At 38.9% G+C, this 27581-nt stretch overlaps 1 protein-coding gene across 1 annotated transcript in view; it reads left to right on the top strand.

Annotated features, from left to right (window-relative positions):
• Window positions 1-27581, top strand: part of DLG2 (discs large MAGUK scaffold protein 2) — a 718789-nt gene that overhangs the window by 605545 nt on the left and 85663 nt on the right. Inside the window, exon 14 of the mRNA XM_041414252.1 lies at window positions 26784-26898. Coding sequence (XP_041270186.1) covers window positions 26784-26898 — 115 coding nt within the window. The remainder of the gene's footprint in view (window positions 1-26783; window positions 26899-27581) is intronic.

A 27581-nucleotide genomic window follows, 5' to 3' on the forward strand; every position in this document is an offset into this window, starting at 1 on the left:
GCCAGTAACCTTTAAAAATCAGTAAGCCTGCAATTTTTTTGTTGTTTTAATCAGAAAGGAATTGAAAAGCAGAATTTATGGAACTGAAATATTAAGATTGCCATATAATAGCTATATGTCTCCCCGGGAGAGGGAAGTAGTCACGAGTAACAATTTTACTTTTTCTTTTATTAGCAGCAGTATTATAGTCATTGCTTTTGTCTCATTGTACCCAGTTTGGGGTTGCTTTTTCATTCTCTGTGGGTTGGAGAAGCAAGTTTATTCTATCTAAATATCAAGAGAGCTTGGCACAACAGCACCTGTTGTCTTATTGCTGTATTATTAATACCTGGAGGGAGATGCTCTCTTCCAGAGACCTCTCACCTGGTATCACTCCAAATTGTTTACTCTGTAGTGATTTAGACTCGTATCGTGACTTCTCACTTAGAAATAATTCTTTGAACGAGTTATGTGTGAAGCATCAAAGCTGCAGGACTGATCCTGGTTGAATTAATAAGGTATCTTATTTTAGTATCAATTTTTATTTAAAGAGAAAGGCTATTGGCAAAGTGGCCTTTCCCACTGACTTTCTTTGCTTAGCAGATTTGCACTTACTTTTTATAAATAATAAATTTGAAAAGAGCAGAATTTTTTGGTGACAATTATTTCCTGGCAGCCTAACAGACTAGAGCCTATTTCTAGGAAAGAGTGTATACCTTTGTCAGCATTACTTTATTTAAGAGTATTGCACTGCTTCTTAAGCATTCAGATCTATTTTCAGTGACCCCTGTGCCAGCAAATGGGTTTCTTGAAGTGTGAGCTTCTGGCTTTGCAAGTTCTCCTCCTTTCAGAAATCTGTGATACTGCATCCATCTGTCTAGGCATTTATATTGCATGCATCACAATGGTGTAATCTCAGCAATATGAACATTAACCATGTAAATGTATGTACTGTAACTTAGGAAGTATAAATTAGGACAGGAAAAGCAACCCTAAAAGGAGAAAGTTATGATACGGACATATGGGCTCTTGTGGGAACCAAAGATCCAGACTCGCTATTTGTTATTACACAATAAATAAAGCTGACAACTAGTTCAGTCTCCAGGCAGTGGTATGGAGGCTTGGGCACAGATGAGACCAGCTTCTCAAAGTTCACTCCAAACAAGACAAGGAAAATAGCCAGAGGATGTGGCAAAAATCCCATTTTTTCCTGGGTGCATGCCTACTGCTCCTTTGTGGTCATATCCCAGGAGGGATGCTGAAAGAAAAACAGAGACTGAGAATTGTATTTCACATCATCTCAATCTGGAGGACACAGATGTTTTATCTGGGCATTAGTTTGGTGCTGTGATCATGCCTCCCACCTGGCAGTAAGCAACAGCAGTGCTCTCCATAGAGTGCTGTGTCTTAAATGCCCTTAGGGCTGGTCCAGGAAGCAGCCATCCCTGTTGTTAGTGCTACATCCTGCTGGAAACACTCTGCACCACAGCTCCAAGAGTGTGTTGGCTTCCTGACCATTTCTGGATAGAGGTAATATTTTAGGATTGATTCATAACACTCTTAAGTAGCAGAAATATGCTCTCCAAGAGGAATCTTGCTCTGCTTTTGCCTTTTGGTTACAGATGAAACCAACCCATATTATCTTTTGTATAAAATACAGATGCCCAGGGAAAATATATTAGATAAAAGTCCTGAGCATAGGAATTGAGCTTTTTATCTTTTTCCTTTAGTCTGAAATACCTCCTGTTTACTGACCTTCAGGTTTAATGTGAAGTCCCATGGCAGCTTGTGGTCAACATTTTTGACAAAATGGATTATCGGATAAGTCAGCATTAGTTTTTGGAGAGTTAATTTTTGGTTTGCAGTAAACACAGCTAATGTGTGACTGTGCTCTTTGTGTAAAAAGTGATTGGACATGGCAGCAGGGGTGTAAAAACTCAAAAGTTTGTATGCCTGATACACTTGTGTTTTGCTCTTTCAAGCACACAGTACACAAACCGTGCTTTCAAACACAGCAAGACATTTATAATATTGAGTCGTGAGCATAGAAACATCTAATGGATAAAATTGAAAGCTGTTAACTATATATTAACTCTCTTACTTTTTGTTGAAGAGGCTGATAAAGTGACACTGCTATTTTTAAGAATTCTCAGGTTTGAATTCAGTATTCAAGATCGGTGTGAAACAAAGCTGTACAGACACTGGCAATCATAATGATGGGCTTTCAGGGAGAGGGCCTTCACTGGAAAAATGTGTGAAATGATAGGTTAGACATGCAGTATCCTCAGTGTTGAGAATAGCCAATACAACTTTATGGAAGGGAAGAGATAGGACACAGTAAAGAATGACAGTGTGTCAGTGGAAAGCAGTAGAGGTTTTTGTATATCCAGAAAACTAGGGAGAGAAAATCCATTTTAAAGGACTATCAAACACTCAGAGCATTACAGGAATAAATTTGGCAACTGAAGCAGAGAGAGGGCTTGTTCATAAACACAGCATGCCCTTTGATGTTGGTCTGCTCTTTGTGCTGTGAGGGAAATACATGTAAAGGTCTAATCCTGCAGAAGAGAATTTGGTTAGATTTTATATGATTTTACGAGCAGGAGAGTATATTCAAGTTATTAAATCCATGAAAAGCTCACTTGTAAGCAAAACACATCTCATAAATGCTAAGTTCATTTTGCTTGTGGATTCAAGTGCTTGGTTTGTTTGGTGGCTCCTGCTGTCTTGGCATCTGGATGCATTGTGCTATTATTTTAAAGAAAGAGGGAAAAAAAGGAACTATTAATGTAAGTATTCTTTGCTGAGGGGAAAAAAAATAAAATATAAAATAAGACCACCTTCCTTGCTGCCAGGTGGACAAACAGATCTCTCAGTCCTTGAAAATTCACAGGTGAAAAGGGTGTGTTCCAGGGCAGTAGAGATGGTTTTGGAGAATTCAGCACCAGAAATCAGTGGAAGCCAGATGTCTGTGAAATAAAGTTATACTAATTATCTGTTTTATCAATGGTATTTAATGTAGTCTAGATGACCAAAACCATGAAAAGTGTTCATCGAGAGTCCTTTCCAAACTCATGTCAGCTTTCTGTGGAGTTTTTCTGTGTTTTCAGGGGGCATGCATGGTCAGGAGGGTGCTGGTTCCTAGAGCTGTGTCTCCACTACAGAGTAGTTACAAGCAATGGAGAAGCTGCCTATAAACAGAGGTGTAGGATTTGACACACATCTGGGATCATCTCTGGTAAGGCCCTATAGCTTTGTGTCCTGCAGGCAGGACTTGGATATATATCCCAAGAAAGGTGCACTGGAAGTCCCTGTACATTCCTCTAGGTGAACTCTTTTCATCTTTTTTTCATCATGACCATGTGCAGAAGGAAAAAAAAATCTGGTGAGGCCCTCTTATGAAAGTGGACTCAGATGAAAGTAGCAGCTATAATCTCATCAGATTGCAGGTTGAAAGCACTCAGAAATACCTGCAGCTTCTCTGGTCCTCAGTTTTTTTGTCCTGCCTGGAATAATTGAAGATGGAGGACGTTTGTCATCCCACTTGCAGTAAGCCAACAGGAGTGATGCTCCTCTGCAGCAGATTCATTTGTTGCCTGAACAGCAGTGGTGTACTCTCTTCTGTCCTGTGCAAAATTCTAATTAGTGATTGGTGGCCTAAAGCTTGATAATAATTATATCAAAATTTTATTTTGTACTACATGGAAATGCTTATGACATCAACAGCTTTCCACTTGGGAATTCCCAATGTGCTCACTCAAAAGTCAGCCTGATAAAACTGCAGATAGAGTCCTCATTCCCAGAATACTTTTGTAGTGTTAGCAGAATCTCCTATTATTTTAGCCAGGCAGGAGAGTAATCTGGATTGACAAGAGGTTTTTTAAATCCTGAGAGTTAATGTCATCTTTACATCACACTGGTCAATGTGTTGTGTTTGAAGAACCTGCAAAGTGGCAGAGTGAGACATGGGCTGTCCCTTCTAATTCATTCCTGTTCTCCTGAGGAGGTATGTCCTGTTCTGGAGACAGCACAAGCCCACCACTCTGTAAGCATGATTTGCTATACTGTTTGTGCTAGATTTTAGGGAAGGAATTAGTGCAGTGGCATTTGAGCTAAGCAAATGCTAATTTAAGAACCCGCTATTATCCCTTTTGTGTGCGGTGGTAATAACCTTTAACATTATAAAATAATAAAGAACTGATTTAACTGTGTTGTGTGCAGCCACACGCTGAAACTGAATGAGTGAGCAAGCCAGGCAGGCTAATCTATGCACTTTGTTGTGGGGAGTTTTTGTTTTGGGTTTTTTTTTTTCTTCTATTGCTAATTATTTCTATCTTTTAAGGAAAATTGTACTCTCAGAAGCATTTCTTGCTGCGTTGAGTACTGTGTTCCCCAAGTAGGAACAAATATCCACAGCAGCTAGTGATACTAGTGGTATCTAAGTAATTAAATATTACTCACTGAAGAAAATTTCTACTTTCTTTCAAAAAATCTACATACGAGTTTTAAGAAGGTATAAACATAAATACAGTAGTACAGTACTTTTCTTGTAAATAGTACTTTATTCTCTCTGTATTTATTTACAGTACTGTTAATCTCACATTTTTTATAGGAGTAGATCTTTGACCCTCTCTACCAAAATATTCCTTGTGAAAGGAATCTCTTATTCCAGATGGAAAAGTGATAATAGGCAAAATCATTATCTGCTCTCAGTTCCATCCTTCTCTTCTTAGGTAGGTGTTTCTGATAGACATTCCATAGAAAAATGACAGTGCACACTGGCTGCTGCTGCCTTTGGATTGGGCTGTAGTCCAGAAATGCAAAATAAAATGGTTAGGTGAATATTAGATGAATTATTAGGTCTTAGGTGAAACTCGGCCATTACCTGTAGTGGCCTGTAGTTCTTCTCTTTGAGGTACAACCACAAGTGTTAAATACTTCACTGAAATGTACCCATCCAACACCGAAACAAGTAAGAGAGGAGGGGAAAATAGCACTCCTCCATTCTAAACAGGTTTTCTAGGTATGGAATTAATTTCATTTCACATTTCTTTGCAATTGGTTAGTTAAAAACCATAAAAATTTCTGTAGACATTCTAAAATGTTCTTATTTGAATAAAAGAAAATGTTTTGCAATACTGAATGCACTTTAAACATTTGCTGTTCATGTTTGGTTTCTTCTACTTCTGTTCAAATTTTATCATCTTTGAATTATAATGGTAGCCTGGTCTAGTTGTACAAGATACCTGAAACAGCTTTATAGAGAAACCTGGATATTTTTATGGCAGCAATTACATGTTGGCCTTCTAGGGTAGTGTGGTGCTATTTTGCACTCAAATCTCTTTATTTGGTGTTCACTCTTTCATGTCTTGCAACTGGCACCTGACCCCTGAAACAAAAACTCTTGTGTGCAGCTTTCTGCCATCTTTTCAGAGAAGCAAATAAATTCTGCTTTGCTTTTATTAAATTCGTTTCAGTGCATAAGTATTGAATGTAGGGATCTGAAGCAGGGAGAGTGCAAGTGCTAGAAGAGAGCAAGCAGGAAGGACTACAACTTTCTGTGCAAATTTCTAGTAGAATTACCCTGAAGTGCATCTGTAAATTTTAGTTCAGGATTATACACCAATCATAAACTAGTCCAGTTTTTGCCCTACACTATCCATAAGACTTGAAATTCAAGATTTTCCCTCAATTGTTTGATGCTTAATATAAAATATGGACTGAAATTTTCTGTTTCAGTATATTTTTGATATGCTTGTTTAATAGAAGAAGAAACAAGCTTAGTTTATAGAAGTTGTCTGTAGACCTATCAACTAAATCTTAAAATATGTTTGATAAAGAATTATAGATTCGTATTTATCATAGGAGGTGTTTTTAAGATTTGAAACATGGGAAGAAAAATTACAAATACTTGTTTTATTTTAAATTAATCAGCTAGCTGGTATGTTTTCTTAAAAATCACGCAATAACTTTTATCTTCTTTCTTTTACTTCTTACACCTTTCCCCAGTGTAAGGTTCCCATACCTGAGATCCTGGATTATGCTGAATTTTGATATAGTTATTTTTCAAATATACATGAAGGTAAAATATAAGTGATATTTTATGTCAATATGAGGTTCAAAATACCAGAAATACATTTTTGGGGTTTTTTTTATTTTCATGCTTGTATCCCTAAACATAAATATGTGTTGAAGACATAGATAAATATGGGGAGGAGGGGGAAATCATAAAAAAAAGACATAGGTAGACAGAGCTGGAAATTTCAGTTGTCCAAAATTGTCATTTGAGGGAGGGAGAAATAAGAGGCAGGAGGAATTAATGTTAGAATATTTGTGCTGAAAAATGGTAACCCTACAGGCAAATTGCATTTTGATTAAAAAGTTGATTTTTCCATGAAGAAACATATTTAATCTACTGGTTTTTGCAGGAGAAAAAAAAAAAAAAAAAAAAAAAAAGATAGTTGAGTTTATGGAAGTGAATAACTTGAATGCAAATATTGAAGTCAGTCACTTAATTTGGTAATGGAAATTGTAAAGGTGTAAGCATTGATGGTGGAAACATCCAGAGCCTGATTGGGATCTTTCCTACACCATTTGCATATAACTAAAAACCCGTAACTCAAAGACCAGCCTGAGAGCACAAACATAGTTAATGTGTCTTAACCTTGGGTTAACATCTGTGAGACCTGACAGCCTTTCATCTTCTGGTGGATATGTCTCTTGCTGACTGTGACTCAAACTATCTCTTTAGGTCTTTCAGACAAGGTTGTAGCTAAATGAATCTGCTCAGCCTGAAGGTCAAGCATGATTTTAATTTAGCCACTGTTCTGTCCTTTGATTTACTTGCAGCACGTCTGTAATTGTGACTGACAGTCTTGAGGTGGATACCATAGTTGTATGGAGTTTGTACTGAAGTCTGTGAAACACATCAGGATTCTTTTGGATAATAGTAAACTATGTTAACGTGATTTGTAAGATCCATCCTCTTTCTGATGAATTACATAAACTGGCATATAACAATAAATTTAATGTATCATCTTGGGACATTATTTTGTTGTGAAGCTCCTTCTCAACGACACATTTCAGACATTATGACTGAAATTTTTGTTTCAACTTAATTTTTTTTGTGAGGTTGGTTAATGCAGAAAGCAAAGACCACTTGCATGCTGTCAAACTGCATTTGAGTGTATGAGATATGTGACATCTGCCACTGAAGATTATGCCTCAGGGAATTCCCTAAACATTATTTCTGAAATCTGGAAATGCAACCACCTCTGCTGATGAAACAGGGAAGATTAATGCCAAACATGGCAATATTCTGCATTAGGGGAAAACCAAATGAAAACAATACTCATTTTGTATTATGACCAAATATGTTTGTGGTGTGTGTATGAATAAACATGATTTTAAGCACTCACCTAAGAGTTCTACAAGCTGCACATCTTTCAGTGTATTTAATTCACAAAAATACAGTGCTTAGTTGATTTTCCCTAGGATTTGTATTTGGACTCCACCAACTCCAGGTATTTCAAATATAAATTCTTAGTCATCATCTCTGGTGCTAAATGCCAGCAATTATAAGTACTGGTTGACTCATTTCTATACTCCATGAGTTTTCATGGCTGTTATAAAACTTTGAAAATGCTGACAGACCTGTAGCCATCATGGGCACTCCCTGTAACAGGGTTCAATATTAAATGTAGCCAGATATTAAACCTTTATACTGCTGTAACCATTTGTTCAATAACACTGTCACCAGGGAGAATAATGCCAGCTGGGGGACATTAATACAGCTAAATGTAATTTTTTATTTATTCTAATAATCTCTGCATTCTAAAGGGTTGAAGTTGTTAACCGGACATTATCCTGCCCGTGAGTTTTACCAGCTCTGTGTTTCTAAGCATAAGAGGAAACGGAGCTTTGCTTATATGTTACATTTGCATAGCTACAGAGAATTAGAGCTATTGTTTCACAGACCCACAGAATAGCAGAAGCTGGAAGGTAACTGGATAGTCTGTTTTAACACCAGTCACTCCAGTTTTAACACCAGTCGCTCTAGGGTCAGCAAGGGCAGGTTGCTCAGGGTCATTTAAAGTCAAGTTTTTCTCTCCAGCTCTGGAAAACCTGTTCCTCTATCCAATCATCTTTAGAATGAAAAGGGTTTTTTCTGATGTTTAAATGGAATTTGCTGTATTTCAGTTTATGCCCGGTGCCTATTGTCCTACTTCTGGGAAGCACTGAGAACCATCTTCTTTAAATCCCTCTGTCAGGAATGTAAACTGGCTAAAATTCTTTATGTGTGGCACTACTGTTCTCGCCCAACCAAACTATTCTCTCATGTTTGAGGTACGACCTCCAATATGGCTTAAATGGGGAAAGGAAGAGACTTCTCAAAAGACATGTGAATCCTTCTCAGAATTCTGAGAGTACTCACAGGCTCTTCCCAGATGTGAGGTCCTGGACATTACAAAATACATTCTTTCTGTTCAGAATTTAAATTTGACACCACTACTTTCATCCAATACCTTTTCCCTTTTGTTCGGACCTGCCAAATCCTTGCTTAGAAGTTAAGTTCACTCTGAAATTGTGGCGGGTAATGAGAATTCTGGGTTTGACTGCTATTCATCCTTCTATATAGATGGTAATTATTTCTGAATCTGCCTGCCGGAAATTAAACAGAATCTCATGCAAACAAAAGAAACCTTTTCTTAATTGGGAGAGTTGCCTACATGGCACAGAGCGTGAAAACAAAAGCGCGCTTGCATAATCTTGTAGCTGGCTTCAGCATTGGGTTGACTGATTAAAGAAAAATCCTCTATGAATAGGGTATGGCCTATATAAAAGAAGTTAAAACCTCAAATTTGCTTGCATTTGTCAGCGTCCTCTTTAGCAGCCTTTCTACTCCAGAGATTTCCCTTCTTTCCTTTCAGTGTAAGTTGTTCTCATTAAGTTTTGTGATTACAAACAAGGCTTAGCAGTATTAAATGACTAGATATTTTTATGGCCAAATGGGATTACTTTGATAATTGGCTCTGATCTGTTGCAGAACTTGTTCTCCTGTACTTGCTGCAGCGACTCTTGTAACATGACAGAAGTACCATCTAACTGACATTTACCATGTCCTTTGATCCTGGACCTCTTCAGAAGTTTGCTTTCTTTTCAGCTGTAGGCTGCTTATCACATCCCTTCCAGAATTTTTTATTTCTTTTGACATTGTCCATGCTGGTGACTTCAAAACTATGTCATGAAATTGTGATGAAGAATGACAAGGCTTAAAATAGGGACATCGCCACAGCATTCCATGTGGCCATTTCTTTCCTAGGTCCTCAATCTCAGCCATCACAGGCCAGTTTTTGCTCTTAGGTCAGCCCTCTTTACACAGGGTAAGTATTTGTGGCAGATCAAGCTTAAGAGAGGTTGACAGAAACCTCCAGCTCTGAAATTAGAGACTGATGGTAGGTATGGTGTCATCCACCAGCAGTTATGGCATTTTGGATCCATATTGCTTGATGTTTAACCCCATTATTCCTCATGGTTTAATCCCAGCTGCAAATTAGTCCGATACAACTGCTCACTCACTTCCCCTATTCCTTCTTCTTCCCCCAGATTTACACACTGAGCATAATGTGAGGTAGCCTGGGATATTCCTTAGGTCAGGTGGGTCAGCTGTCCCAGCTGTGTTCCCTCCTGCCTCCTTGTGCACACCCAGACTCCTCACTGATGGAGTCAGGTGAGAAGCAGCAAAGGACTTGGCTTTTTGCAAGTCCTGCTCAGCAGTAATGGAAAAATTCCTGTATTGTCAATGCTGTTCCCAACCAGAATTTAAACCATAGTCCCATACCAGCCACCATGAAGAAAATTACCTCTACCCCTGATAAAACAAGCACAGCTTGCAATGACAGATCCATGTGATACAGGGTATCTGGCCTGGGATAAGCAGAGCAGTCAAGCAATCAGAGCAGTTAAAAACAAATAAAAACTAAATAGCTTATTTTCTCTTCTTGTGGCCACATGCTGTCTTACAGAGCAGAAGGGACAAGTGCCAATACAGTCAGTTTGCATATACAGGTTTGAGGAGATGCAGAATTCAGAATTATCTTCTTTCCTGTGCCTTGAAGTGAATAAAATATTGCTGTCCACATTTGTCCACACAAATATGTAATGTGTTAACCTTCCTCACCACTTTTTTGGTAAGGCTGCACCACTGACAGCAGAACACTTCAAATTAACTCTTGAACTGTGCAAGTTCAGATGCTGCCCTGATGATCCTTCCATTCATTTCTTTAGAAAAACTAGCAAACACCAATTTGGACTTCGTGCTGTTTATGTAGTAGGGGATTCTGTGATGATGCATTGAAGTAGATACTCAATGGAAAGGGAAATTGGATTCCTTGTGATACTGTGGAACAGTAAATAAAACTCAGAGACAGTTCCAGAAAGCAGATACGTAACAAAAAGCCAGTGTTACTGTTCCTGCAGTCTGACCTAGGGAAAAAAGTCCTCTTTCACCCCAGAAATGGTATTTAATTCCACCCTGAGCTGTACAACCCACCTTGGCCTCGTTCTTACAATGTCTGTTCATAGTCACAGGGTACAAAAAATTTTTATAAGGAAATGTTTATCAAAATTAATCATAAATGTAGAAGTTATGGGATCTGAAATTATTTATGATAACCATATCCCCAGAAGTGTTCTCTGTAGCTCTGAGATGCTTCTGTATCTGGAAATCCTGAAGTGGTGAATTTGTCAGAAAGTCAGGATTAGCTTGTAACAACAAAACCACCACTCTCTATGCCAGGGATACTTCAGTGGCTTTGAAAGCTTTACTTGATTAAAATATGTTCAGTAAAGTCTTTTCTGTAATGACTGAAAGGTGCCACAGAGTGCTTATAAAACCTTGAATAATCTGTGTATGTTTTCAACTGGCATTATTTTGAGTGTCAGAAAAACCATGCATTTTTGTAGCAGCTTGACAGGCTGGGGGCTAATGCATGCACGATACTTGTGTGCCTGTGCTCTGATTTATTTGGAGCAGGGCATGTTTATGGCAGTGCTTCTCTTAACTAGCCAGGAGCATAATCCTGCCAAGTTCTGTTGTCAGTCTGATGGTAAAAATAATGTCAATAGTAATCAGTCACTGCCCAATTTCATCCCTCCTGCCTTCTTTGCTCCCAAGGGTAGCCACTGTCAGGTGATGCACATTGCCAGTTTTGCTCCAGTCTTGGAGGAAAAGGATTTTCCCTCACCACTCTCCTTTGACAGGATGTGACCATTGCCCACACTGCTCTTTAATCTCCTACAGGAAATACTTTTTTTAAAAAAAAAAAAAAAAAAAAAAGTCTACCTAACAAGCAGCCAACTGTTTGGATAAATGTCATGCTTAGCCTGACATTTCTTGCTGCTAATCCCTGGATAGTCCAGTGAGCAGGGACTGCAGCCCAGAGGGTAATGGGGAAAGACATGTAAAGGTCATTGTGATTATAGTCAAGGAGATACTTTAAAGCAGAATATGAATATAAAACCTTGTAGAGGCTGGCATGCAAATTAAAATGTAAATAAGGTTGACAAGCTTTCCAGCAAGACATCAAACTGCCAAAGGGCAAATCTGTCTTCTCCAGGCCTCTTCTGCCCTTCGTGAGCATGCTGCAGCTGTTTCCTCAGCCAGCAACAATAGTAACCTCTAGGGGAAGGAGGAATTGGAAAGGCATAGTGATTCTTAGCAGCTGTCACATTTGCAATGGTTTCTCTTCAGAGTATTTCATAATCCTTTTTTCAGGTTACTTGCCTTAGAAATTTAGGTTATGCAAGCACTAGAAATGAATAAACAAAAAGATGTGTATGAACATGGACAAGCTTTCACGGCAGTCTTAGAGCTATGAAATTCTTACAAGCTTCATGAAAACAGGGTAATTGTGAGAGACTATTCCACTTTGTTGTCATAATTAGATAGCAAAGAAATGGAGAAAGATGAGGGGAGAAAAGAGAAATAGAGTCCCTGATATAGGTCCTTCACTGAATTGTATTTAAACTGTAGCAGAAAGTAGAAAAGGTTGATGGGGGTGAGAGAGGCTTTTGAAGATGAAGAAGCTGAGGTAGAAGTTACAAGATAAGAAGTCTTACAATTGTCAGAATATATTCACCTTCAGCGTCCTGGTATCAGAGAGAGATGTAAGTTCTTATTGTTATTATTTTTATTATTATTGCTTTGAGAATTCTGCTTTAATTCAGTTTTGTTTTGTTTCCAACTAGAGATTTAATTCTTTCTGTTTTAGCATCTGGCAGAAATTCACATGTGTATATTTAAAAACAGATGTGCATTTATCCAGCAGCATCCATTCCTACTCTTTGAAGGGTACTGCCCTCCTTTGCCTTCAGAGCAGCTACTTGGCATGTCCTGCACAGCAATGCCAGCTGCATGGCAGACCTCACCAAAGCTGCATTTTGTTTCCCTTTGTCAGTGCATGATGCTTGCTCCCTGTTGGGATGCTTTTAGAGGCCTCCTGTGCCAGCCATCTCCAAACAGGAATGGTTTGCTGCAGTCATAGTGTCTGCAAATGTCTCATTACAATCAATTTAAATGCTTCAGTTCCACTGAGAGCTAATAACACATGAAAGTCAAACTAGGCTCATAATTTCAAAGACACATATTGTTTGTAATGAACAGAAGTATTATGCCCCATTGAATGTTGTCTATAAAATATTCTAAAGCTGTATTTGCAGTGTCATTAGTACTTCTTCGTTTGTGTCTTCTAGGCTTGAAATAGTAAGATAATATCCGTTTTCTCTTTACCTTTAAGAAAATAACAAAACTATTTTTGTCCTTTGCAATTTTACACATTTACAATTCCTTTTTCAATAGTATTAAAAAAATTCAATTATGTAAGCCAATATGATTTACTTAGCTTCTAGAGAGCTTGGCATCACATTTTAGAGAAAAAAGAGGTGGTTTCACTGCCCTGTATTCACTTTATTGTATTCTCTCCCAGCTCAGCTTCCCCTCACTTGATTTTCAACTAAGTGAACTTGTGAAAAGGAAAATTAAAATAATGGTAGCAAAATGCACCTAAAATCATCAAGGGCCACTCTTCAGATGGATATCTGATGTAAGAATGGACACAAATTGAATCAAATAAGCTCAATGCCTGGCAGAAGTTAGGGAAACAAATCAACAAAGCAAACAAACAAAAAAATACTCATATCTATATAAAGGAGAATGAAGTTTACATGGTTCTTAAACAGTTCATGACACTGCCAGATCTGCAGGGGGTTGGACACTGAGGGCTCAGGGAAACAGAAAAAAGAGAAGTGATGCTGAAGAGAAGGAGGAGAAAGCAGGCTTATGTATTCTTTAAAAACTATTTTACAGGTAATTTATGAGAAATGGTGGAGAGGTGAGGCAGATGGCTGAAAGGAGGAAAAAAATGTGGAGGTTATCCCCTCTGGTAGGCAAAGAATGAGGCACAGGGCACACTGACACATGCTGGGCAGCTTGCAAGTGGAGAACTGTTGCTCACCAGCCCCTGTGTACTGCGGGTTGTAGGAGATGCTGAGAGGATGCTTAGCTTTTGGTGAGGTTATAGATAAGCCCAGGGAGCAGAAAAGGCAGTGGAAGGACTGGAAAACTTGAAGCTTTGCTGCCTTCCTTGCTATGCAGGAGCTGGTAAAGATGTGAAGGAAAGCCCTACTCACTTGTGTCCATCCCCTTGTCAGAGTTGGAGAGCATCTCCTGTCATCTGCCCAGCTCAAGGTAGAGGGTGAGGCCAGGGAACAAGAAGGGGTCCAGCAATGTGCTGAGATTGTGAGGCTTTTCTCTGTTGCCATCACGTTACTGTGGTAGCACGTCTGCAGGAGGATGACCAAGGACAGCAGCTTGGAGCTGAAGGAGTGATGGTTCTGGGTGTTCTTGACAACCACTCAGATGGGACTGCATGCCTTTGAAGGAAGGCAAGGTGCAAAAGTTCATTTGACACCAACTGCAGAAAAGAGAGCAAAAAAGCCCTAATTAGCCACTCCTAGCATAGCCAGTCACTGTCCAGAAAGTGCAACAATAGTCACAGCTACAAGACAGTTTAGTTCAAGCTGTGGGGCTTAATTTTGCCTATTGCACTGGCAGGTGATGACAGCGTTTCTCCAGCCTAAAGCTAACACGGAACAGAAATTGTCTGTCCAGTACAAGGTTTTTTATTTTAGTGGAAGAATAAAAAGCAGCAAGCACAAAAACAAGTTATCTTCTCTCTTCTATCCCTTAAAACTGAACCACTCTCTGATTTGGCTTGACTTCAACTCTCTCAGTCCTCCAGGTAGTTGTTTCTTATTATTTTCCTATCTTGTTCAGGACTAAGTTGAGAAGAATTCAAGTCCCTCTGAATTATCCTACAGTCTCTTGGACTTAAGGTTTTGTGCACAAAAGAATTTTATCTTCTTTCTTGTATACAAGCAGCAATATGCTGTGCCCTGGAAATCAAACGAGATGAAAAGGTAACTCATCCTGCAGAACTTGCTGTTCTGAGAGCAGCCAGCCCCTTGACCAGGCTAAAGAACCTGCCCAAATCTTTTATCCTGTTAATTTATATGTCAAGAGCTAGTACATCACTTATCCACTTAGGAGTGAGTCTCACAATACATTGATCCCAAGAAGATGGAAAATTATCATTATAGTTTTATCACAAGTGAAAGCTAAGATGGGCTTATGTAACATTCTTGAAGCTTCGGTGCCATGTGCAAGTCAACAGGAAAATACTGTTATTTCACAAATTGTCACTGCAGCCAGATTGGTTTGGGTGTCACTGAACTTGTGTAAATTAGCACAAATTAATTTTCACATTAACCTGCTTAAAGCCATGAACATTGCAGTAGGTACTAGGGGACTCAGTTAATTACAATAATAGCACTTTTGTGCTAATTACAGGGACACACCAAAAAGGTTTCTGTAGCAATACTAACCCATTTTATAGCATGTAGGCCACAGGCAGTAATGAGCTTCATCTGTCCCAATTCATATACAGTAATTTTCTTTAAGCTCTCATTTCTGACACTTGCAGACTTTTTCAAATGGCTTACCTTTGCAAAACGATCCCTGCTTGCATGTTTATCTGCATTCCTTTTTTCATTACTTTTTGTAATTTTACTGTAGTGTTACTCTTTAAATATTTCAGTTTGCTGTATTGTTTTCTTGTATGCATTGTGAATCTTAAAAAAACACCAAAACAGCTTAAGATGAGACATTAGGGAAATAATGCAGCTGCAGAAAGAAGAGTGGACCATGAAAATAGTCTGTTTGGGGTGGTTGATATATCTCCATCTCTGAGGATCTTTAAGAACAAATTAGCAAACATCTGTAAAAAGATCTAATTGTGACTTAGGGCCCCCCAAAGACTTTCTGCTCACTCACTGGCAACCTCTTCATCTCCTGTTACTTCTGAGAAATCAGGCCCATGCTCTAGTTGCAAGTTTCTGGTGCCTGGCATCCATGTAAGAGAGTCCTGTTTGTCCTTGGAAGATGCTTGGCAGTGCAACTTGATACAGCACTTTAGCATTGCAGTCTAAGCACAATCCTCTCCATTTGCTTCAGAAGGTGCAGTCAATTGTCCCAACACAGACAACACTTAGGAACTTGATCACAAATCCCAGACCATAATACACTCTCAGGTGATCTGGCCTGATTCTCTCATTTGTTCTGAGTACATCTCTTTCTTGGAAGAGTGTGTATAGGAAACTTAAATCATTTATCATTGTAAAAAAAATTTCTGAAGTGTTTATAGGTTTTGATCATTCCTGTCCAAACTGTCTCTGAAAGCTGTATGGATGTTATATTTTTTAGTGCTAAAAGCTGTTTAACCATAAACCTCTTAAGCATCATCTTGGATCATCTTGATCTGCTGCTTTTCCCTACCTGGATCATCCTAAACAGTTACAAGCAGCATAGCAGAAAGTCAGAGAGCTGTGGAGTAACCAGCCTGAGATGATAGATAGATAGATAGATAGATAGATAGATAGATAGATAGATAGATAGATAGATGGATGTGCATGCATTAAACTGACTTTGTGTAAGGAAACCACTGATAAACAAATAACATAAGAATAACAAAGTATTTACTTGCTCCAGAGAACAAACAGCTGGTCCTTGGGAAATGCTGTAGATGTTGCCATCCTTATTCTGAGATGTTTGTCAGAATCATGAAAGAATATAAGAAGCCTGGATATCAGGTGGGAAGTTTTCAGCACTTCCATTTTCTATTGATCTATAAGCCTTGTCTGTAACACCAGCACAGCAGGGAGACAGCAGCGATCTGCTTCCTGAAGGACTGACTCTGACATCTTCTTTGTTAACTAAGATTGGTTTGTTTATTTAGCAGAACGGAAATGGGTGGGTGAAGTTGTGTTTTCTCTCTAAATCTGCCATAAGAATCGATGTACAATGGAAAAGAGCAATTTACACAGAGGAACTGTGCTGGGGTAAAAGCCAATTAAGTCAGCTTCAGCCGTGTTCAGCTAGAAGAATGAGTCTACCTGTTTGAGAAGTGGGTGCTCTGAGTGGCCTTCCAACACCTGTGAAATGCCAAAATGGAACTTATCATAGGAAAGTATTTGAACAGTTTGTGCACAGTATTTTAGGGCTTGTTTTTCTGTAAAAGCAGGACTTGGGCTTGATAAAGAAAGCCTTTTCCAGCTGTTTTATGCCATAATGGTGGGATTTGGTGGTTCTGTGAATGATGAGATCAACTATATCAGTGGTAATTGCAAGGCATTTACTGGTATTAAAGTGCTTTTTCAGACATTAGTCCAATTTTGCATGATCTGATGCCCAAGTTAAACAACATTTCTGAGCATCCAGGCCACAGCTATACCCTTCATTTCTAATTAGTGGACAAATGCACAACATACTGCGACGGACTCAAAATATTCCCTATAATAAGCTAAGAGGGATGCAGGAAGCATGACTTACCCTGAGGTAATATATGTATTTGTCTTGTTTAAATTCATTCAAGCTTGTAATGTGCTGAACCATTCCCTATTAGCTGTTTGTATGAGAAACAGTAATTCCCCTTTAATCAGGAAGCTCTAGCAAACTGATACGATTCTGCAGCTGCTCTCAATATTGCCTCTTAGAAAAGATCAATACACAAGAGGTAATGTTTTTATCCATTTTCTTTTCTTTTTCGTTTAGGTTATTTGGGATTGTTTTAAGGGTTTGGGGGCTTTTTTAATGGTAAAAATGGATAGTTTTGTTTCTGGTCTTTGCTGAATTCTTCTTTTTAATTCAATAGAGTGTTCCAGGCAGCCTTAGGAGATTGCTGAAGATATCCTTGACTGGAAGAGCAGCACAGCTGAGTGTAGGAAAGTGGCAGTTACAGGGGGAGGTAGTTTTTTACCTGGCAGATATTGAAATAAAGGAGTGAATAATTTATTAATGGCATTTCCAATGTTAGGAAATTGTATTAATCATAAATTCAAAACAGTTCAGCCTAAAGTATATCCATGTTTATTTTCATAACACTTTTGCCAAGATTCTGTTACTGATGGTCCTTTTAATCTCTGTATTTTTGTTAGTCTGTAAGACTGTCCTGTTCTATGATTAATTACCTTTGGCACTATTGGTATTCTTGCTACTGTTTAATTTTCTGCTTTGGCTTATGATGATTTTAAATTATTTGTGGGTTGAGTTTTTTACTGTCAGCTACAACTTTCATGTTGATTTATGGAATTAATAAAATCACATTAGCTTCCAGATCACTCTAATTTCAGTAAGAAACTTCTTTTCTTCCCTGAAGTCTCTTCTCAGATTTTTTTTTTTAATCTTTTCCCACTCTGAGTATATCAGAATTTCATGGAGTATAAGTACAAAGCTAACATACAATGTCTTAGCTGTGGAAGTTTTGTGTAAGTTTTCGTCATTCACTTTGGAATTTTGAGCCCTGATTAAGGAATGACTCCTTGTTTTCATTTTTGTCTGGACAGCGGGTGGATCAGACTGATCTACATTTCCAGTTTTATTTCAAAAAGTTTCACACGTAATTCCTAGATGGATCCTGTGTCTCCTTAGTCGCACTAAGTTGCTGTTATTTCCTGAGAAGATGAAGAAGGGTTGTAGCCTTTTTCTCTTTTCCCAGCATGGTGTAGTACAAGGTGGCATCTTCTGCATACAGCAGTGCTGGGGCAGATGCCATCTGCGCCAGTGTGCTCCCAGCTCTGTATCCATATATTTGTGTCTGAGTGCTTTCCATTCTGGATCTGTCACGCTCAGTCAGGTTAGTGTAAATGCAGTACACAGGCTAACCCCATCCATTTTTATTGAAAGGGATTTGGGAACACTCACATGAACCATGTAGCTGACAGGTGAGACACTCGGGAGGAAATTTATGAACAGCTGAAGGCAGATAGGAATCATTTGCCATCATTTACAAGTCTGAAAAAGAGGAATATGTACCCAATGTAGTTACAGGGTTAGCTAAGAATATCAAACTGCCTTCCCTGTATTGCCAGGCCTAGGAAACTCCACGATTGGTCAGCTCTGTGTTGTTTCTTTGTGCCAGCTCATATCTTAAGCAAGCTAAGCCAGCATCTTTGTTAAGATATCAATGTAATATGCTCGGCTCCCAAGAAATGGAACTACACTTGGTTAAAAGCAGAAGCAAGATAAAAACAATGAAGCAAAAATAATAAGTAACAAATGCCCCAGGGCAATGGTTGTGGATGGGGAATTGTGGAAATGGAATAAATGTCTGAAAATATGGTCTTCCAGCACTAGTCTGAAGTGACAAAGTAGCTAAATAAATTAGCTTAGCTATTAATAGCAAGTAGGTTTTGTTCCTTTAGAACATCTCACATAAATATTTGTTGATGAAAGAGGATTCCAAGGCAGGGAAGTGCTGCTTTTTTTTCTTTTCTTTTTTTTTCCCACCTTGACAGAGTCACTTTGTGCCTAAAACACCAGAGATATCTTGAAGTGTGCACTGTACAAAGCAGTAATTCCTACAGAGCTATCAAGGTTAATGAGACATAAGCTGCTCTGCTGAGTGAGCATAGCTGTACAAGTTGGATGCCAGGGCTGAGGAGATGCGTCCAACTTTTCCAAGATTTCACACTGTGCTGCCAAGGCAGACCATGTGAAACTCCGCTTTTTATTTGCCTTGATCCTTCTTGGACATGTGTACACACAACATTATGCAAAATGTTAGCTCAGTCTGGGCCTCAGGGAACTTGAAAAAGTGCCACAAATAGTCCTGTTTAGTTCAGGGTACATCAGTCAAAATAACAGGGAGGTGATTTTTTTGACAATGCAGTAAAATTCAGTGCAGGATAAAGCTCCTCAAAGTCTTGTGAGAGGTTATTTTCAAAAGGTGTTGAATTGCTTGCAGTTTTCTTCAGTGGTTGGAAGAAGCTGCAGAAGTTTCCATCCGAGAAGGTCCAAGATGACACTTCCTGAACCAAGGATAGGCTTTAAGGGAGCAGGTAGAATAACATCTCAGTAGGATAGTCCTTCTTGCTCACTAATAGCTTAATTTATTTTAGTACCTCTCTTTCATTAAGAGGAAGAGATTCTTTGAATCTAAAACTTGTAGAGACTGCTTTGGCTTGGAATTATATTCCCTGTGACTAGAAGTAGGACATGTTATTAGTCTCCTGAAGGTATCATGGAAGGAAGATGTATTTTATGGGGTATTTCTATTTGCAACTAACACAAAATGAGGGCTGTATCTAATGGTGCGACACATGGGGAAAGAGTTATATTCAGTAATAAAGCAAAAGAAAATAAATTCAGTGGTGATATTAAGGCAATGAATCCAACTGCAGATCAAATCTATAGGGTGAACTTTTAATTAGAAGACAGGCTGAAATGTAAATACCTGTGTATTGGTAAAGGAAGACAACCAAACAATATCAAAGAATAAAGACATTAATAGCCCTATTGTGCTGAAGTTTTAAAGGGAAAAGAAATCAGTAAAATCAGTAAAAATGCCTGTTTCATTAATTTTGAAAGGTTCCTGAAAAAGGATATGGAAAATATTTCAATAAAAGCAGGTAGATAAAGTCATAAAATCTAATAAAATGTAAATATGTCTTCTCTTCCCCAGTATTGAAATCTGTGGTTTTCATTTCCTTTGAGACAATTCAAGGAAACTATGTGACTGATAAGAAATAGCAGCATCACTTGTTCTGTTGTGCAGTGCACCATGAATGGAGCAAGGCTTTTTGAACAGCGCTTTCTCCAGTCAATAAGGCCAGTGCTGCATCAAAATTGTGTGCAGTTGTTTCCTGTTGAGTCATGAATTTAGCTGACAGTAGATCTAACTGATTTTTTCTACTTTTAAAAGATAGTATTGACAATAAAACATAAAATCCAAAGCCAGCCTTGTACAGGGCTATGTCCCTGGCAGTTGCCAGCATCAGACATGGCAGAGGCAGATAAAAGAACCAAAGATACAGTGAACTGTACTGCTTGTTTGGTTTTTTGTTTGTTTGGGTTTTTTTTTCTTACAAAATTACCAGAGATTACCACAATGATTTTTCACCATCATTAACCTGCTGTGTGAACACTTGCAACATCAGGCAGCTATAGAATTGAACCCCTAATCAATTAAAAAGGATACTTTCAGCCAAAAAATTGACTCAAATATTAAAAAAAAAATAAATAAATAAATAAAAAAAAAAAAGAGAGAGAGAGAAGACATAAAATACTAGCATGATCAGTTCATGCCTTTTGCACACACTTTCACTTTCCATGTGTATTACAGCAGTTTCAGAGGCTTACAGGGCTGTGGGATGCTGGGCCCTTGGCAGGCATAGCCAGAGACACAGTAATCATCTAGCAGCCGTTTCTCTGCCGTAGCTGTCATCGCATGATGAGAGTTACTCCTTCTGACTCACACAGCTTCACACTGGAAATCTGTGGAAAAGCAGAACCAGACCCTGTACTTGGAAGTCTTGATGCTGGTCTGCTCATCTTCCTCTCACCTCCAAGTATAAACCAGTGGCAACACTGTGGGCAAAGGACATAAATGGAAGAACACTCACTCTAGGAAAAGATCAAAAAATCTGGTTTATTTTTTTAAATCTTATACTGCTAAGCCAGGACATTTGCTAAGAGGAGGCAAAGGAAAAAAATACTTACATAAATAGTATCAATAATAGTATCATAATCATAGTGTTATGCACATTGCTGTCTCAGATGTCCAAGGCAATAAGTCCATGACACCATACAGTTTGTCTTTCCATAAATAGAACAGAAGCTGGCCTGAATCCACTGAAATTATGACCAATCGATATTCATAGAGAAACTGGTCTGGCAGCTGTTCCTTTAGTATAGTTTCTAGAGCTATTCAACATACCTTTTTTGAGGTCTCTAATTAATGCCTTCCTGGTTCACTTATGTTTTGTGGTTTGGTTGGTTGGGTCTTTTAAACTGTGTAGTCTGTTAAAATTGGACAATTCAACTTTTACCTTCCATTTTTGAATTTCTACTGTTCACTAAACCTCTTATCTAGAAGCTAACAGTGATTTTCCTGACTTACACAGAAAAGCAAACTCTGCTACCCGCTGGCAGAAAGAATTACTATCTCTCTAAAGGGGCCAGCACTAAAAGTGCTCAAGTGATAAAGACATGGACTGGGCTGCTGAACTGTTATTTTCACTATTGTATCATAGTCAGCATTTCAGTTTCTCAACTATGCTTTACTTGTAGGATGAGGGGTTTTTTGTTACCATGTTCTCTAAATTCAATCAATACTACAATCTTTATTATAAACATAAAAGTGAAAAATCACAGTGGTGTAGCTTTGTTAAATTCCACAACTTTTTCTCATAGAAAAGCTGCAGAATATTTATTCATTTAACATAGCTAGTCTTTATATTTATGACCAAAAAGTAGCACCAAGCCATCAGATATAATATCTTCATCTTTGCTATTTTCATATTCAGAAATTAATCGATTTTGAAGTTTACTTTCTTGCATTCATTTTTTTGGCTCCCAAAAGCATCAAAGACTTCCAGGAGCTTTCTTGCGTTCTCAAGTATTTTTTGTATCCTCAGTATTTTAGGCTGTTTATGAGCTCATTTTAAAAATTCTAAAATGAGAATTTCAATATACTGCTTATATTAATACGAGAAGTTCTTGCTCCATGTATATGAAAGGACATCACAGCAAAACTCATCCCAAACTGTCCTTATTGCCTTTACATCCATCACAAATCTCACAAACTCATGGTATTTGGAAAGACTTGTGATACATGAAGAGAATTATGTGTTAAGTAATCAGACTCACAAAAGTTCACATACCAAGTCTGACCATGGACCACCAAAGAGAGTCAATAGGGAGCTCAAAAGGGTGTGATGTCTGTGTGTTAAAACAATTCCTTTCCACCATGTAGGGCCACACTTGCGCAGTGGGTAGATGAGTTGGCAGAATTTTAGGTATCTAAATCATTTCACCAGTAAAACTTTGGCATTTGCATCAGCTGAGATACCAAAGTGGATTAGTCAAGATTTTGTAGATCACAGTTTTTTTTATCTTGGCCAGCTAAACATGAAGTATATCACTCTGGATTTGAGGTTTTAGATGTTTTTTTTTAACAGGGCTGGCCATTTGCCTTGCTTTGATTTCTCAGTATGCGAGCTAAGGAGAGGCTTCAAGGTGTTTGAAGTTTACTCCCAGAGATCTATCCAGACCTTTCAACATGTCCAAGAGCTTTGGAAAGGAAAGGATTGCATCAATATTTGAAGGTTAGAATTCGTATGAGTCCCAGGTATAGCACTTGCAGGGTGTTGGAATGAGATGAAAAGGAAATCACCAGCTCCCTGTCTTTACTCAGTCTGTTTATTTGCCTGTATGAAGCTGGCAAACATTAGTTATTCAAAGTGGTGTCTTTATTTGATAAATGTGCTGGTTTAGCCTTGGTTGGCTTGGGGGCACTTCACATTGTAGCCATTCAAGCTGACTCTTCTCTGTCTCCTCACTGACCAGAGAGTTGAGTGGAGCCAACATTGGAAAACAGACTCGGCCAAATGGAGATTTGCCTGTGGGAGCATTGCCAGAGCCCTGAAAGCTGGTCCTGCTCTCGCTGTAACTGGGACACCCCTAACACAGCAATCTCCTCTCCCACATTCAGTGCCACCAGCTCCACCTCTCCAGGGGCAAGGAGTCCTATCAGTGTCTTTGGGACAGCCAAATTCAGATCTGCCCAGACTGCCATGAGCCCTGCGCCTCCTCTAAACTGGTGTATGAACAAACACTTCCCTCCACCCTATTTCCCTTGTTTTTTACAGCAGCAATCTCAGAGCCACAGGCCAGCACAAACCATTGTATCATCAGTTCTGACCCCAGAAATAATATAGGTTGCAGTTTGCTCACCCATTTGCCTTTCTAGCCTAATGTTTGGTTTTATCAGTTCCTTAAGCTACCAGAGTTGTTAAGTCATTACTGCATCAGGCAACAGGTAGGAACTTTGCAGATGGATTGTAGTAAATTTGGGAAGTTTTGCTAATGAAGCGTTCCAGTAGCAACGTGTTCTTTGTTCTCCCTTTCTTCAAAGAGCATGAAGTTAGTGAATGGGCTTTGACTGTGTATTTTGTTAGTATGTCACAACCTCAGTGTCCTTTTAATTGTGTAGGAGCCTTGAAAAGTGTGTTGTTTAGAAGCAGTGCTGAATTTGAGGGAAGTATGAAGTGCTTTTCTGGACTTTAGGGCTGTCCTTTTTCACACCTAACAAATGCAAAACTATTAGGAGACAGCTTGCCTGGCATGACCCAACATACAAAGAAGTGTTAAGAAAAAAGGACTCTTTCCCAGTAGGCAGAACTATCACAGCAGTTCTGATGGCAGAGCATCAGTGTTTCTTTTTCTGTTCACATTTCAAATGCATCTGTCACTGTAGTATCTAGGAATCAGCAGGAGAACTAGGAGGACTGAGATTAAAGAAACTGATCTGAGCTGAGTTAAATACTGCCTGCATTGATGGTCATGCAATTTTTGGCCCAGGCATCTGACAGGAAGAGGGGACAAGGGTACATTTCAGTATTTTTTATCAAAGAAATGTTAAGAAGGTACAGTAGGAAAATATAGTCCCATAAATTTGGGTTTTTTCAAATTATCTATGTATTTAAATCCATAGCTAAAAACATCTCAAGAAACAAAGTAACAGAATATCATTAGTACTTCAGTAATTTTTGGTATCAAGCAGGGAGGAGGACCTTGAAACTTGAGCTTCCACCACACACTTATTAGGTAATTTTTAATGCATCTTGTGGTTTCATGAGATCTCCCAGAAAGAGAGAGATTCTTGAACTCAGAATAAGTTTACCAACAGTTGAAATTGGAAAAATTACAAGTGTGCTCTAAAGTCAGAACACAAGCAATATCATCATCTGACCAAGCTGTAGTCATTTGAGTATCTGATGCTCAAGTTGCAAGTAGCTGGGTGCTGTGCTAGAGAAAATCAGATTTTCAGTCCTCTCTTCTCACTCTCCAGATTGGTGTCTAAATCTGGGAGTTACTCCCACACCTTACATAGTCAGCCTGCCATGGGGATGCTTATTAAAGGGAAAGTTGCTCTGCTGTAGATCATTCATATCCTTGGTGCTGCCCAGATGTAAAACATTATAGAGGCTGAATTACACTGTATGTTTACTGTCTTCTTCAGTGTTTCAACCATAAAGGAAAGAGAGCTAATAACTGGCCTTAGATTGTAATATTCTGTCTATTTGTGTAGGACTGATACTGTATGAGGAAGAGATATGCAAGTCTTGGTCTTCAAGATCCCCTTTCCTATTTGCCAAGAAGAAATGTTAGATTTGTTTTAATGAAATATAAGCTAAACAAAGCTTTGCTCAGAAGATGAGTATTTACTAAATAAATTCTAAAGTAGGAGATTAGAACAAATATGACTCACATAGAGCAAACTTAAATCCTACACTGGGATAAACACTTCAAAACTAAACTCCATTAAAAAAAAAAACCAAAATGAGTTTATAGGAGCCTCAGTTCCACTGAGAAATTGTGCTTTCAAATCTCTAAGAAGTTTAAAGATGTACTGTAGATGAAAGAAATTAACAAGAAACGAGCTACAGAATAAATCTAAAATGCAGTCTGCATGTAGGAGTTTCTCTTCTCCCGACACACAGAATTTCAGTTGCAGTCAGTGAAGTCATAGGTATGTGGGAAGACTGAAGAGTCTTATACCACAGCAGTGGTTCCCAACTGACGAGCAAAGTAGCCACTGTCACTTAACAGACTGAGTAGGTAATGCCAAGGAAGCTCAGTGGAAAGGGAGGCAAAATATGTCAAGAGAGGAGGGGAAAAACCCCAAACACAAAACCCCAAATCAAACCATTCTGCTAAGCCAGCTTGAAGATGGCTATTGTCTGTGCAAAATGTGGGATCTTGGAAAGGTCAGGTGTTATTATCCAATGAAAATGTAGAGTGCATGGAATAAAATGAATTAGTTGTTGCAAAGCATCTAGACATTCTGGGAACTGAGCCAGTAAGAACAGCAAATGATCAAACAAAAATAATGCTGAGTTCTAGGAGAAAAATGTGAATGTTGCTGTCTTACAGCATTTTCACATAGCTCAGACAGCAACAAACAAGATGCAGAGCAATGGGTTATAAATGCACTGTAAAGATTTATTTGCTTATGCTGGGAGGTGGTGGGATCTGGTGGAATGTACCTCCATTCTTTGAGGAGGAAACCCTGTGTGCTGGTTTCACTTCTGCTTTAGCCTGCTGTGGGGAAAGGGACCCTTCTTTTGAAGGCATCAGTGAAATAAAACGTTGAGGTGCAGGGAACATCATCTTCTCTTTGCTGGCATCAGTCTGCAATATCTTACTCTTTAAAGTGTCACTGACTCACTGAAATGTATTTTGTACACCCCCTCAGCTTAGTCTTATAGCTCACATCAGTAGATTTCCTGGGTTTAGGTTGAATTATGGCTCTCTGGGCTGGAGGTTCTCATTTTCAATGAATTAGAGCTTGTCTCCAAAACCCCAACCTTTCTTCTTGCAAACCAAAGCTCAGCCAGCTGAGTCACACGATGAGCAAGGGGAGCATGGCAGCTGAGGGACCACTGATGAGGCTGTGTCCTGTCAGACAGGAGTCTCACCAAATGATACGGCTCCATGCTGCTGGGCAGCAGGTCACAACATTTTGCAGAGACACCAATAGAACTATGGAGGTGAAGGAGGTGGGGGGAGCAGTTCTGTGCCATTGTTGTGCAGCTTAGGTTTGGAGTTTCTGGGATCACCCAGCCTACGAACGAGATAATGGCTCCACCTATTTAAAAGAAACAGATCCCAAGCCTCATTGAGCAGTGTAAAAAAGGCAGCTGGTTGCTCATACAGTGATTTTCCAGCTGCTTTGGGGATAATTTGGCATAGAAATATCTCCTTCATTTTGACAGGATTTTACAATAATTGCTTCACTCATTAATAACCTCAGTCCCACCAAGGACCCTACCATTGTTTGGAAGGAGGAAAGATACAGTGGAAAATTATTTTCAACATCCTTTCCACAGACTGGAAGATAATTGTTAACACATTTTAAACCTCCTTTCCTTTCCTGAAAATGCAGAACTGTGGGTCTAGATATCTGATTCCTCACCTAGCCAGTGTTGAAATATTCAGGTACCACAATAAAAAGGGCATATATTTACCTAAGATAATACATTAATTCAAGGTTCTCTTAGACCTCCATTTTCAAGATGTGCCTTACACTCATTAATTTAATGTTAATTTGCATTTAGCAGCCCTAATGATTATATAGGTCAAGAAAACTAAAATATCTTTGTTCTCTGGGGTTTTCTTATCTCCTTAGAGTACGCTCGATTTGAGGCAAAAATCCATGACCTGCGTGAGCAGATGATGAATCACAGCATGAGTTCTGGGTCTGGCTCCCTGAGGACTAATCAGAAGAGGTCACTGTATGTCAGGTAAGCAGGAAGAGCCTTCTCCTGGGAATATGTCAGCAGCTACCTTGCCTGTGTCTGACTTGTGTTGGTTTGGCATGGTGGGAAAGAAGTCTGAGGAACTGCCTTGAAATGAGCTGAGAAATGCATCCATCCTACAAGCACAGCCTCATTAATTAGGAAATCGGATAAAAGCCCTATTTGCCTTATTTGACCATTTCAAGTAATGCGCAAAGAGCATTACACTTTTATAGTGATTTGGGTTTATGAAATGAACATTTCTTAGCTCTGTCAATATCTGAGATGGATACCGTGGAGTAACGACACATTGTGTTTCTGTGTGTGGTCCTGCCCAGACATGGAAGGAGTGTTCTCAGGAAGAGCAGCTTTGTGCCAAAACCTTTTCCTTGCAAAACACAAACTCCTATATGCTATTCTAAATGCATGGCAGTCTGCTACTATGCCCTCACATACGTTTACCCTTTTATCAGCCTCTGCTGCAAAAAATTTGCCATATATGTAGCAAGACCACATGTGCAGATGAGATGGTAAACAAGCTGCTATCCATACCTTAAATGGGGTGGTGAATAACAAAGGAATTACCTCTGGCACATGTTGGGAGCAGTGGTTGTAGTTTCACTTTGACTGTATGCGTCTGTTGCCAGAGTGGGTATTGCCCAATTGCCCCAGCAAAATTCTTGCTGTCA

This window comes from Onychostruthus taczanowskii, unplaced genomic scaffold (assembly GCF_017590055.1).
Source record: "Onychostruthus taczanowskii isolate IOZ18803 unplaced genomic scaffold, ASM1759005v1 scaffold44, whole genome shotgun sequence".
In the NCBI taxonomy this organism is placed as follows: Eukaryota; Metazoa; Chordata; class Aves; order Passeriformes; family Passeridae; genus Onychostruthus; species Onychostruthus taczanowskii.